The 14,248-nt window shown below is 49.2% G+C and overlaps 1 protein-coding gene across 1 annotated transcript; it reads left to right on the top strand.

Annotated features, from left to right (window-relative positions):
* Positions 1 to 7,404: 7,404 nt before the first annotated feature.
* LOC115388474 (transducin-like enhancer protein 3) lies at positions 7,405 to 11,991 on the top strand. Its single transcript, XM_030091669.1, has 5 exons — positions 7,405 to 7,880; positions 8,189 to 8,455; positions 8,732 to 8,832; positions 9,733 to 9,796; positions 11,851 to 11,991. Exons 2-5 carry the CDS (start codon positions 8,432 to 8,434, stop codon positions 11,989 to 11,991), a joined length of 330 nt encoding a protein of 109 aa, XP_029947529.1. The 5' UTR covers positions 7,405 to 7,880; positions 8,189 to 8,431.
* The last annotated feature ends 2,257 nt before the right edge of the window (positions 11,992 to 14,248 follow it).

Raw genomic sequence — 14,248 nt, 5'->3', positions numbered from 1 at the left:
CACGGTCCGCCGACAGTCGCCCTTAAACCAACACAACACGCAGGGTGGGGGACGGACCTGGACAGGGGACCGACCTGACGGGGGACGGACCTGACGGGGGACGGACCTGACGGGACGGACGGAGGACAGACCTGACGGGGGACGGACCTGACGGAGGACAGACCTGACGGGGGACGGACCTGACGGGGGACGAACCTGACGGGGGACGGACCTGACGGGACGGACCTGACAAGGGACGAACCTGATGGAGGACGGACCTGACGAGGGACGAACCTGATGGAGGACGGACCTGACGGGGGACAGACCTGACGGTCGACGGACCTGACGGGGGACGGACGGCGCTGCCGTGGAGCCACTGGACTCAGTCCTCCACTCAGTCCAAACTCACCAGCTTCCAAGCAGAGCTGGAGCCTGGATGGGTTTGAATTCATCCACCTGGTTTGATTCTTCAGTTGCCATGGTTACCTCAGGATTTTAATTCAAATCTAAGTAATCCGAATTAAATAATTTGGACTTAAAGCATTTGTTTCCAAGGGAATTTTGATTCTGAATTGAAGCTTACGTGGAAAAGACGTGTCACGTTTTATTGAATTTCTCTTCAGTTGCGAAGGGTTCTGATTGGACGGCAGATGTGATGACTTCACATCTACAGGAAGTCAATAAATTCCACTTCCCTCGATTATGTTTGACACTGCAGCTTTGAAGAGGTCCACACTGTCAGGCTTCCATCCATCCAATCCAGTTCTTCTGTTAAATAAGTCATCTGGGCTCCAGTCCAACACTGGTTTCAGGGCAGCCATCTTGGAATGTGTGCGTCATGGCGACAGCACACGAGAAAGAGCGGAGCGGCTGAGATTAATGCTGAGACGGAGAAACAGACGGAGAAACCATTTAATTCAGCTTTAAAATCAGATCAAACCAGAAACTTACTGTGGATTTAAATTTAATTCAGAACAATCATTTTCATTCAGAACCAGGTGTTTACACGGTCATTTTAAATCCTTTTAAAGAAAGTTTTCGTTTCATTCTGATTTAAACCCTAACGTGGTCGTTGCATGTTAGTTTCAGGTTGGTGGGGTCAGATGTATAAAAGAAGCTCACGGTTTATGTGTTTTGACATAGTAGACATAGTTCTGGATAAATTTTCATTTCTTCATATTGTCTGAATGTTCTGGTTGTCGGAGCGTTGGTACGATGTTCACAGTCCACAGTGCTGCTGCAGGATCCGTCTGTAAGAATGATTCTTAGTGTTTGATATGAAAGTTTTTAGAAAATAACTGACTTCACAGTGTGTGTGTGTGTGTGTGTGTGTGTGTGTGTGTGTGTGTGTGTGTGTGTGTGTGTGTGTAATGTAATGCCAGGTAACATTGGACCTGAAGGCAGGAGCCTCGCTTTTCGACGCCACTTCGGTCAAACCTTCCAGAAGGAGCTGTGTGGCTCCAGCTCCGGAGGCGGGACCGTGAACACAGACACTTGGCTCCGGGGTGGCTCGAACCCCGAAGCGACCCACTGATCCTCTGCGCCGCCGGAGCCTCGATCCGGGTTCAGCTCTGGTCCTGGTTTTCGGGTCGGATCTCAAACACAGTAAGTGAGCCCAGACCATCGCTCAGTAGGCCTCCGTTAACTTCAGAGGTTTTAATAAAAACCCGTCATACTCCCATGATTCCTGGACCTGCAGCTCCCTTTGCTTTCTCTTTTTAAAGGTGCATTAAGGAGTTTTTCTACTTTAAAAATACTTATTTTCCACCATAAATATGTTACAAATATTCAATGGTGTGTACAATGTGCCCTGACATATTCATTGCAAGCACCGCTAACAGCGCTAAACTGTCACTTGAAAGTTGCAGTGCCGGTCCGGCACCAGAATTTTTTGGGGGAGAATTTGAGATGATGTGACGTAATGCGCGCTCCTGCTGGCCTGATTTCCTTAGGTTTCGTTTTGTCCGCCATTACTCCGCCAGATGCTTAGTGAGCAACAACTGAGCAGTATGAGGATGGATCTTCCAGAAAGTAAGAACAGACCGGCTTGTAGCACTGCCACAGCTCCACACAGAAAAAAAAAAACTTAAATTTTACATGAGCGCTACTAAAAGAGCGAGGAAGGAGTTCCCCTCTTCTGTGCACGTACATGGATGCAAGCCACAGACACGAGTGTTTCACTAAGCTGCAGTTACGCCCAAGGCCTGCAGGGGCCGTTGTTTCACCTAAAATGCGCAAACTCCTTAACGCACCTTTCAAGATTGACGTGGAAAAAGTTTAATTCTAAAGTTTTGAGTGAAGAAGCTTGAAGAGCTGAAGAATCTGTTCTTCTTCGGCACAGCTGGTCCTTAAAAACTCGTTTCAGTGTTTCGTCATTTTTACATTTTCATTTCAGAAAAATTCAACTTTTACATGACATTTTGAAAACCACGTCTGTTTCCATGGCAACGGCAGAAACACAGAAAAACGATGTAGTTAGCTGTGGTTTGAGAAAACTTTCCGTTTCCATGGAGACTGAGTGAGTGTTTTCAAAAAGTTGTGTTTTCAGTGGCTCCCAGCACCGTTGACATGTGAACAGACACCAAAACACAATGAAGGTTTTCGGTTTTCACCTTGAAAATATCCTTAAAAAGACCGTGGCACAACGTCAGCAACACAAACCAACAATTATTTATTCATGACTTGCTATTGCCATTAAATACAATGCAGCTCAGTCTGACTGATTAGTAGTTAAAACTGTGGACATGCTCATGGAAGAGCCGCAGAAATCAGATCAACACTTAAACACACACAAAGAAATCTGATTATTGGGGCAAAATCAGATTCCTCAGTTATATGACAAAACATATAATCAAAGAAAGGTTGGAATTCCAGGCTGCATGCAAACAGAAATGTTGATTTTAATGCAGAACTTTCACATAATGTGAAAACGAGAAGTTTTTCTTCCTGCCATCGTCCGTGGTGTGCATCCATTAATCAGCAGTGATTATTACCGGCAGCTGACGGCGTTCCCTTGGGAAGCGCGCGTTCAGAGAAGCGAGGAGTTTACGGCGTAGTTTACAGTCTGTTCCTGGTTCAGCCGCCACGTGGCGGACGATTCATCATGGGGAGAAGTTCGGGGTGAAAACCTTCTTCAGAGTCTCCCAGCGAGCGCACCGCTCGCTGACATGCCCTCAGTACATGAGTTATTATCCCGACTGGTGTCGCCACATCTGCAGGAGGGATGCATTTGTTGCTAAGCAACAGCGAAGCTCACAGCATGCTAGCTACAGTGGAAATTTGGTACACTCTTCGACTTCTGTTGTGCTGCACATGACAGGAAAATGTTGTGAAATTGCCTTTAGATGTGCAAAAATATACCTGAGTGGTTCTGTCTGCAGGTTGGAAATTCTGTATTTCACCGATTTCAGGCCTCAAACTGAGGCAGCGTCTTTTTTTCATGTGATTCACATGATTGCACTGATTGATCACGACAAAAGGAAAAAAGCTTGAATACATTTCAGGTTTTTGTCAATGTGTTTTGTTACATTTTAACAAACTTCAGTGGATGGATGGATTGACGATGGATGGATGGATGGAATGATGATGGATGGATGGATGATGGATGGATGTAAGCATATCCATATTTAGAATATTATTTGCTTGTGTTGCTACTACTCTCATAACCACTCCTAAAACAACTACTTATACTAAAAATAATACTTCCATAACTACCACTACTACTACCACTGGTACTACTGCTACTGGTACTACCACTGCCGCTGCTATTAGTCCCGTAGCCTACTTGCAATTCATATTAGCTGATTATTATTTCTACTAATATTATCAGTGCAGCGGTAGTTGCAGTAGCCATAGCATTTTTAGTAATATAGTATTCTAAGAATATTATTATCAAGTTGTAATTTCAAAAGTAGCCAAATATATAAAATGTGACATATAAATACACGTATGTATAAATGAAATAACATCTCTCAGAAAAAAACCTAATAGCAATTTCAGGATTGGTTTGTTCTTTGCTTCATTCTTGGTGGAGCAATAAATATAAATATAAATATAAATATAAATATAAATATAAATATAAATATAAATATAAATAGCTTGGAGATACTTCACAAACACAAAAAAAATAAAATAAAATTCGAAGTTTCAGATGAAAATGAGAGCAGCGCGTGAAAAGCTTTGTTTTTTAGTAAATTTTTTTGTGGAGGTGTGTATGTGTGTGTGTGTGTGTGTGTGTGTGTGTGTGTGTGTGTGTGTGTGTGTAGGGGGGTTGAATCAAACTGATATTTAGCCCCTACTGGCTTTTTTTTCGCCGCTTTTGTTTTACGCGGGGCTCTTTTTACCACATGGTAGTGACAGATTGTTTGAGCTGAAAGGAAAAGCCATTCGGAGCTAATTAAGCAGCCATTCCCGGCTCTGTTCGCGGGCAGCAGGCGGAGGAGCGCAGCCATTTGTCAGCGGCGGACCCAACGTGGCTTTAACTGACAGCCGCGGCTCGAGGCTGACAGCTCCGCCGCCGCCCGGCCAATGGGGAGCGGCCGGGCCGCGCGGCCGGCGCGCCATTGGCCGAGGCGGGGCCGGGGGGCGGGGCCGGCGCCGGAGGAGGCGGGGACACCCACGTGGGTCCGCGGCTCGTGCTGTGAGCCTCCACCTCCGCGCCGCTGAAAGGGAAGCGTGTAGATGCTTGAGGTCTCGTTAGAAACGGGTCGATCGGTTGGAGTCGCTCAGAGGACACGAGGACTCCCGTCTGCAGTCCTCGACCCGCCACACCGGCTGTCCTGGCGCTCGGCCCACGCTCCCCCCATGTGCCACTCACGATTCCTCATCATTCCTCTTGTGTTCTTCTCGTACGGGATGATGTGTTGCTGTCGCGGTGGATCCGTGACTAACCGGCGGCGGCGGCGGCGGAATGAGCCGCAGCACAGTCACTCTTACGGCGTCCTACGGTGCCTCCACCGCTGACTGGGAAAGATCCCAGTGCCTGAACCGTTGCTGTTGGTGGTGATGGTGGTGTAGTGGTTCGCACTGTCACCCGACCTCTGTTGAATCTGCATGTTCTCCCTTGGCACTCCAGTTCCCTCCCACAGCCCAGACTAGTCTTTATTTGTGTCTCCATATACATATCATCCCCTTCCTTTTTATTTATTTAATTTTTCTAAATCATCTCCTGGTCACTCCTGCTAAGATCTCCTAAATCCTCAGTTGAAAACATCGTGTGTAACGGGTTGATCCAGTATTCTATTTGCGTCACGTTTAGTTTTTAGGGCCTTGGCCCTGGAACACCTCTTCCTCCTACCGACGTGATCACGCATCGGCGCGCCGGTTCCCGAGGCGGGTCGGGTCCCCCTGCTCTGTAATTTGGGGTGTTTAAATGATGGGGGCTAAGGGGATTGATATAGTGCAGTGTTACGTCTTTCTGATCTCCTGCAGGGAGTGTGTTTGTGGCCTGACTGTTAGCCAGATATAAAGAACTAAACCTGCCAGGACCAACAGCTGACATGGTTACACATACAATCCCACCCATGTTGTATAATTGTAATTAAATATTACTTGTTCAATATTTTGTCAATTGTTTAACGTTTTTTTGTGTTTTTCTTTAAATCCTGAGCTGCGAGGCTTTCAATCTCTTCATGTTCTTGTGTATTCCTAACTGGGAAATGGGAAAGCTCCCACTGTTGAGCTGCTCGACACACACATGCAGTCATGTGGCGCATTCAGCTGGCGAAGTGGGAAATGGGAAACGGTTCTAGTCTCCAGTTCCGTGAAGCAATCGGCTGGCATCGAGAGTAATGAGCTGCAACTGAACTAATCTTCTTGACGATCTTTATATGTTGGCGTTACGGTGAATTCACCAGTAAGCAGAGGATGAAGATGGCCTCTCTTCCCTGGTGTGTTGGTATTATTTCTCTTTATGTTTAACTGTCTTGCTGCTTACTTTTTTTTCTGAAATTTGTTGTGACGTGTCTCTGTATCACTACAAATTCACATGCAGCTGGGAAATGGACATGTTTCGGTTTTGCTTCTCCTAACCTCCAGTATTGAATTGTTGTTCCTGCCTCTATATTTGTTGGTGTTATGGCGTCTTCATGAGTTGAATTCCACTGCCCAGGGTGGAAATTCCAACTGGGAGCTTCCCACTTGAAAAGTGAGAGATTTTTTCGAGCTACCGGATGTGATCAGTTGGTGTTTCTTAAAGGATGTTCTTGTATGTTTGTACTGAATCCCAGTGGGAAAAAATCTGCTGTTTTGCTGTCCAATTGGAAAGTTCCCAGTGGGCTGGTTTCCCTTTGAAGCTAATTGAGAGTCTGTCTGTGATATTGAGTTCAAAGGCATAATTTCATCCCTGCGTTGAATTAAATGGGTGGTGGACATTTATCTGCAGCTCTCTTTGGGGCAACGTTGTTCACCATTTTGTTTTATTGTGTGAATGATCTCAGCTGGGAAACATCCCGAGTTCCCAGCTGCATCAATACACCATGAATCTAATACTTTTTAAAACCTTCTTCCCGCTGAAATCCACACCTCAGACAGCTTCAGAACAAGGTTTTGACTGAAATACCATTTCATTATGTCTTTGTCAACAGCTTTTTTTTCAGTCTGTTGCGACAGACTGTAAAACTATTTCAGAGGTTTAGCGGTCGCTCCTGTTTACATTGTGAGTTCCAAGCCACATTATTAAAGCTGTGTAATACTTTTGAATCATGTTTATGGGTATTTATGCTTTAAAATAGATGACTAATTGCCTAATAGACAGAGACAGATGCAGTTTATGATAATCCAGGACATTTAAGTGGATTAAACTTTAAAAGAGGCTAGACGTAGAGAGCAGTTCTGGAAATGACCAGTTTTATGTTGGCTTAAGTGAGATTTTCTGGTGTGTGATGTTTTATTTAGATTTTTTATCTGTTATTTTGGACCTTTGATCACCTTTTGATAAACACTTTTCCATGCTTGTTGCCATAGTTGTATTTTTCTTGGTGCTCTGATTCATTTTGAGTCAAAAGTTTGAGTTTCCCAGTTGTCATTTCTCCCTTCAGTTTGTCTTAGTCAGAATTAAAAGATAAATACTGTTTAATGCTTTGGGTTTCCAGCAGTGTGTGTGGAAGAATATGGCTGTTTTTAACTGATAAGAATGTGAAATGAGAGGTAAAGTGCTGTACTGAAGCTGCGGAGACATAAATTTGCAAACTTTGTTTCAAAACAAGTTGTCGGACGAAACTGGATGTCGGTTTAGATCCAAAATGGCGGGTGGAGTGATGTCACCGGTGGACGGACCAATCAGAACGCGGCTGCTCTGTGCAGCGCCCCACGTGGGGCCACCGGCTCCTGATTGGCCCGCGGCACGGCGCGCTGTGATTGGCCGGCGCTCGGCCCTCTCCCGGTCGTCGGCTCCTCGTGTCCCTGCTCAGTCTGTGTGTGGTACCGACGGCAGGCGGGCGCGCGCGGCTTCCTAACGGCCGACATTTTTACACCGAAAGAAAAAAAAAAACAAAAACAAAAAACAAACCAGCAAAGAAACCAACCGAACCTGTGGACTAACCGGACGAGCGGCGGGATTCTGGACGGGTTTGCTTTTGAAGTCGGTGGACATATCGCCGCCACCCCGCCTCCCTCTGCTTCCTCCTCCCTCTTTCCCCGGTCGAGGTGGTCTCCGAGCGGGGAGCGCGAGGGAGCCCGACCCGGGCGGAGCGGCGGCTCTCCGAAGCGGGAGCACCGCGGACCTTCCCCGGGGAGGGGGAGGGGGGGCGGGGGAGGGAAACGAGAGACACAAGCCGAGAGCCGAGGCGGCTTTCCGCTCTTTGTCCGGTCGGTCGTGACAAGCGGAGGATTTTAACGGCGCGTGTGGATTGTGTTTGTTGTTACCTGAGCGGAGGAGGAGGAGGACTCGGCCCGAGACAAAGGTAACGAGGAGCGGCTGGAGGAGGTGGAGGTGGAGGCTTTATGCCTCTCAGAGCTCCGGATCCTCCCGGACCACCGAATACAAGCTTTGTGGGAAACCTAGTCGTTATATATTTAAGGGAGAGAGAGAAAAAAATAAACAGAAACAACCAAACAATTCGTGCAGAAGAAGAATTAAAACTTTCTTTCATGCACGTTGTTTTTCTCACGCTTTGCATTGAAGATTAACATCGTTTTTGCTCAGATCAGGAGGAATAAGGGGGAAGTTGAGGGTGACCCGGGTCCTCAGCTCTGCTTTCTGTTTGTTTAGGTACAAAAGGAGGCCGGAGGAGGAGGGGGTGGTACACCCATCCATCCACCCATCCATCCATCCATCCATCCAGCCAGCCAGCCAGCGGTTGGGCTGTGATCGCCCAGAGCAAGGCTTTGTCCGCCACCATCCTGCGCCTCCGGCTGGGGAGGGGGACTGGGTGATTTACAGCACCTTCACCAGGATTACCAGCAGAGCAACCCCCCCAGCTCGACCCCTTCTCCATCTGAGTGCCGGACCGACATGTATCCACAAGGCCGGCATCCGGTGAGTGCCGCCTGTCCTCCACAGCAGCTGCCTCGTTCCGGGATTCGAGGCATGCAGGGAAGCTGCACCTCGCGTTTTAGTGCACCGGCAGGTTATTCGTGCGCACAGATGTGACACGTTCACGCCCCCCTTGTTATCTGGCTCTCGACAGATTGAGCGATCCACCTCTGTCGCCGCCGCTCCCCTTCCTCCGGGGACCAGCGAGGCGGGGGGAGGCGGCCGGTGTGATGGTGTTATTTACACCTGTGCTATCTCTCCAACCTTTGCTCTCCGCAGGCGCCTCACCAGCCGGGACAGCCTGGCTTCAAGTTCACCGTGGCCGAGTCCTGCGACCGGATCAAAGACGAGTTTCAGTTCCTGCAGGCGCAGTACCACAGGTAAGGCCCCGAAAGGAGAAGGAGAGGAAGAGGAAGCTGCTGCTCATGATCTCCGGGGCGTCCGGGGCCACGGCGGCCTGCTTTCATCTCCACTGGGCTGCACCGCTGAAGCACTGCCATCGCAGCCTTTCGAGTTTAGTTTCCCATTGCAGGGGATACAAGATTAAAACGTCTATATTTTCATAAAGAACAAGCGATCTGTCCAGAGACTGACAACAAAACCAATTTTTATCAAACCTTCTGGTAGAAAATACAGTGAAACATCCGAACTCGCCATGGCTTCGAGGCTAATGCTAGCTAGCTAGCTTTCATGGCGGTGTTACAGATCTCAACTCAACTCTTACGAAAACATTGTTAGAAACTGTTACATGGGTTTTTTTGAGGGGCCCAATTTGAACTAGTTGTGGGCCGATTTTGGCCCACGGGCCTTATGTTTGACACCCCTGCCTTCATCAGTGAAGAGGAAAGACGTGAATGAAGCCAGTCGGGTGTTCTCACCGCTCGATTGGCGGAAGCTCCGTCGCCTGTACTGCTTCAGCCAGCCGCTCCACCCGTCCAGGTGGATCCAGCTGGATCCTCCTCCCTCCACCCGTCCAGGTGGATCCAGCTGGATCCTCCTCCCTCCACCCGTCCAGGTGGATCCTAGCTCCACCCACTGTAGAAAGCCTTGTGGATATTTGAAAACCTGTCTGGATGTGATTAAAGAAACGGATTTATGCTGCTCAGTGGGGCAAATAGTCCAGGTGTGTGTGTGTGTGTGTGTGTGTGTGTGTGTGTGTGTGTGGTGTGTGGTGTGTGTGTGTGTGTGGTGTGTGTGTGTGTGTGTGTGTGTGTGTGTTGAGGGTTCCCTCCTTCGCTCTCAGACTCTGACGGTCCTCCTCCTCCTCCTCTTCCTCTCAGCCTCAAGGTGGAGTACGACAAGCTGGCCAATGAGAAGACGGAGATGCAGCGTCACTACGTAATGGTAGGAGAAAAGTTTCACGTTTACATGAAAACGATGGCGTTTGCACGTTGGGCCAGGAGTGGGCGGGGCTTGTTTTGGTGATGAAACATTTCTTGTTTTATCTAAATTCCAGTAACTTACAGTAAAAACCGAATTGATTTGGTTCGAATGAAGTAATAGATTACTTCTCAGGGTTTCGTGAAACTCAGCTGAAATGATCAGTCACTTTTCTCTCTTAAAATACGGACTGATGTTACTTAAAGCTGTAAAATGTGAATCTGGAGGATTTTTTAAATACTTCAAGGACAAAAGTCTCAAAGTCAAACTCTTTAAATCTGCTTCGGTCATGAATCAGTTCGGTAAATAAACCTGGATTGATCGAGTTCAAGATGAACTTTGACCTTTGCTGCTTCCACACATGAACTGTGAAGGTTTTTCATCTGAACGATACGCCGGTAATCTTCAGCTCTGTGGATTTAAAGAGTAAGAGTCAATATCCAGATTACAATCAATCCAGAGCAAGTAAAACAGACGTCTGAACATTTAAAAAAGCAATAAAATGTTTATTAGATGTTTTGCTCAATATGAAACTTTTCAGCCTCGCTCTGTTATTTCACTGAACGTTCTCTATAATTTATATTTTTCCAACCTTTAAGAAAACGGTTCCGCCTCCAGAGTAAAGCTCAAAAACGTTTCAGTAACTTCTGAAAAGCAACGTTGGTTATTTCACACGATGTTTTAATGAGTTGTAAGCAGTTTATCTGTGTGGTGCGGAGCCAGAACCACACAGTGTCCACATTTTGAAAGTAAAGAACAGCCTCCGCGTTTGTCAGATGTCGCTGGTGAAAGCTGGAATTTGGTAGCGAAGCTTGAATGTTTCAGCTGTTTTCAGATCGAACTGGTCGGAGATGCCGTTCGTCGTTTTCTCTTCACAGCCTCCAATTCCTCGTTTTCTCACCGTTTCCAGTGAAAACTCGTATTTTCTCATTCAGAAGAAGTTTTGTTTTTACACTGCCGCTTTGTGAAAATGTTTGCGTTTCCATGGAAACGGCAGAAACCCTGAGCTTTTTCAGAACGTTTTGAAAGTTTTCTGTTCTTGTTCTTCTGAACTGCATTTCCTGGACGTTTGCAGACGATTTAAAGTCCATGTGGAGGATTACAGTCAGTTTTACAGTAATCAGGACGTCCTCTGCTCTGTCCCAGAGGTTTACACTTTCTCTGTACTTTCACTTTCATTTCTAAGTGAAACCACAGCTGAGAAGTGAGACGAGGGTTCGATTCCCACCAGAGTCACAGGAGCAGCAGTCAAATCAACCAGAGCTTCAAACCCTTCAGCAAACCTGCCTCTCTGGTCTCAGTGTCCATAAACTTATCAAAACTGCTTCATGGCTGCAGGGGCGGATCAGGGCCTGAGGGGGCACTGCTCTGTGTTTCACCGAGTATTCATTCATTCATGTGACCTTTGACCTTTGTTGGCTCAGTCCCATTACCTGGTGGAGTTGTGAGGTCGAAGGTTACTCCTCTGATCCTCCAACATTTGCTTGAGTTTGTGCAGACGGCCTGTAGACTGAATCACTGCAAGCACAACTTTTTACAAATGCCCCGTCTCCATGGAAACACGGGGGGGGAAAGGCAGCTGCTCTGCACATGCTCAGTCCATCTCCATCTATTTCAGCATTTCTGCCGTTTCCGTGGAAACGTGAGCCTTATCCTATACGATGCTTTTCCATTCATCTTTGATTCATTTGACCATTTTCAATGCTTGTTAAATTCTCGTTGTGAGTTTGACACCGTGGCAGCTCCGCCCCCGACCTGCTGCTCCGCCCCCCGCCTGACTCGGCATTCGTGTGGGCGGAGTCTGAGGCCGCGTTAGCTTGTGGTTTTTCCCGTCTCACCGTTTTACCGCCGCCGTGCGCTGGAGGACTAATGAAAACGTCGGCGCGCTGCTGTTTACCGCCTCGTTCACAAACACGTTTCCTGCTCGTGGGCGAGGGGGCGTCAGAGGGGGGGGGCGTTGGAGGAGGGACGGCTGTTGGTGCGTTAATAACGCCGCTCTGCTCTGCTCTGTCTTCCAGTACTACGAGATGTCCTACGGGCTCAACATCGAGATGCACAAACAGGTACAGAGCCGCTCTGTGTACAGCCAACACACACACACCACACACACACACACACACACACACGCATGCTCACCTGCCCTCAGCGCCTCGTCCTGAAAACGCCTCGGGGAGCCGGCGAGAAAACGCTGACAGGCGAAAGAAGGCGAAGGGCTGATGGGGACAGTTTGATAAGATTAAAGCCAAGGGCTTGGCATAGTGTGTGTGTGTGTGTGTGTGTGTGTGTGTGGTGTGTGTGTGGTGTGTGTGTGTGTGTGTGTGTGTGTGTGTGTGTGTGTGTGTGTGTGTGTGTGTGTGTGTGTGTGTGTGTGTGTGGTGTGTGTGTGTGTGTGTGTGTGTGTGTGTGTGCCTTCTCTTTACAGCTTTGTGAGCTAGAGGCTCATTCGCTGAGGAGAAGCTGGTCTCGCTTGGTGTGTGAAGATGGTGGAAACAGACCTTTCTGAGGTCTTGCTGTTATTCCTGCTCTTCTCTGAGTGTCGAAGGTGCAATAACTGAGAAATTTACCGCAGAAACCATTAGAATCATTCAAGCTGTCTGCCTTCTGCAGCAACAACGTCTCGGTGAAGCTTTTTTCCTTTCAACCTGAGAGGTACGAGTGGGCGGGGCCAGCCCGTCCCTACTTCCTGGTTCCACAGCCAATCATGTGAGCTCCTGAGGCTGCCAACCAAGCAGCTCAACATTCTGGATGTTCTATCTGAGCAGCGACCCCGGCCACCGGGCCGCCGCCTGGCTCCGCCCACAAAGCTTTATTTTGAAAGCCAGATTTTCAGTTTCTGTTCGCCGGCGTTGAGTTTAATTCGAGAAACCCTTCTCTTCCGTCAGCGTCTCTCAGTGAACTCCGGCAGTGTTTTTTTTTTTCCCCATCCATCGTTTCAGCGTGTCAATCCTGGTGTGTGTGTGGTATCAGCAGCGCCGACCAGTGGCCCGACGTGCTGATACGCTGCTTCATTTCTCCGTTTCAAAGCGCCGCTGCGGTGGAAACGGGGCGCTCGGCGTGGCTGTGACCCTCTGCTCAAGGGAACGTCAGAACGGGTTCTCTCTCCTGAAGACGCAGCGGTCGGCCCGGGTGGAGAGAGGAACGTGTCCGACCGTCCTCCGCTCAGCAGCCGCAGTCACATGACTGCTGGAGCCGGTGTGGGGAGGCCGTGACCCGAGGACCCTGAGGCCGTGACCCGAGGACCCTGAGGCCGTGACCCGAGGACCCTGAGGCCGTGACCCGAGACCCGAGGACCCTGAGGCCGTGACCCGAGACCCGAGGACCCTGAGGCCGTGACCCGAGGACCCTGAGGCCGTGACCCGAGGACCCTGAGTCTGTGACCCGAGGACCCTGAGGCCGTGACCCGAGGACCCTGAGGCCGTGACCCGAGGACCCTGAGGCCGTGACCCGAGGACCCTGAGGCCGTGACCCGAGGACCCGTCCTGCGACTCTGGAGCAGGAAGAGGTCGACGCTCTTCTCTTGCTCTCACTGTAACAGTTCCTCACACAGCGGGGGGTTAAAGCCTGACCCAGACGATCTCCTCCTGGATTCTTCTCTGGAGCCACTTGGTCTTTTTACCGGCAGGTTTTCCTTCTTCAGAGCGATCCGCTGAAGCGAGTCCAGATTCCGGCACCGTCCCGGATCCAGACTCCTGGTGGTCCTCTTGTCGTTTGCTCGCCCACCCTGACCACGCCGTGTGAACGATGGCGTGCGTCATTAGCGCTGTGATATGCTGTATGAGAACTGGGGGGCGGCGGCGGCCCTGGGACCCAGAAAGTTAATGGCATCCGGGGGGGGTCTTCTGGAACAGCAGCACGCCGAGACATCCATCAGGAGTGTTGTTGTTGCTGCTGGTGTGTGCGGTTAGCTAGGTGTGTGTTCTCTTCATTAAGGAGCTCCACCTGCCGTCTCCCACAGGATGGGGGGGGGCAGCGAGAGGCTGAGGGGTAAACGGGTTAATCGACTTGTCCTCTCCGGAGCTTCTCCTTTGTTTATCAATAAGCCTGCTGGACGCTCTGCAGCTGTCTGAATAATGCATACCCCCCCCACCCCCCCACCCCCCCCCATCCCCCCCACCTCCGCCGCCACCGCCAGGCGGCTGTTTGTGACGACCTCAGCGAGCGGTAACCAGACTGTAGTGAGGGGAGTTCAGTCTGTGGCGAGGAACAGACGCTGCGCCTTCGCAGCAACTCGTTTCACATCGTTTCGTTTTGAACTGGGGGGGGGGGTCACGACGGTTGCATCGTAGTAAGGAGATGAGTTTTCATGTTCTTCCTGGGTCTGTGTGGGTTTTTCAAAGAGCACATTGAGTTGTTGAGCAGGCTTATGAAAACGCTACCAAAGTTTAGTGTTTTCACTTGAAACCATCGGGGGGGGGG

Source organism: Salarias fasciatus, chromosome 1, assembly GCF_902148845.1.
Source record: "Salarias fasciatus chromosome 1, fSalaFa1.1, whole genome shotgun sequence".
Classification (NCBI taxonomy): domain Eukaryota; kingdom Metazoa; phylum Chordata; class Actinopteri; order Blenniiformes; family Blenniidae; genus Salarias; species Salarias fasciatus.
The sequence above is the reverse complement of the archived record's forward strand: the minus strand, read 5'-3'. Positions and strand labels throughout refer to the sequence as shown.

Bases quoted from the DNA above. Each gene is read 5' to 3' on its own strand.
- LOC115388474 (XM_030091669.1), top strand. From the start codon at position 8,432: ATGTATCCACAAGGCCGGCATCCG. The intron at 8,456-8,731 runs GTGAGTGCCGCC...TGCTCTCCGCAG, and splicing joins ATCCACAAGGCCGGCATCCG to GCGCCTCACCAGCCGGGACA. The intron at 8,833-9,732 runs GTAAGGCCCCGA...TCTTCCTCTCAG, and splicing joins CTGCAGGCGCAGTACCACAG to CCTCAAGGTGGAGTACGACA.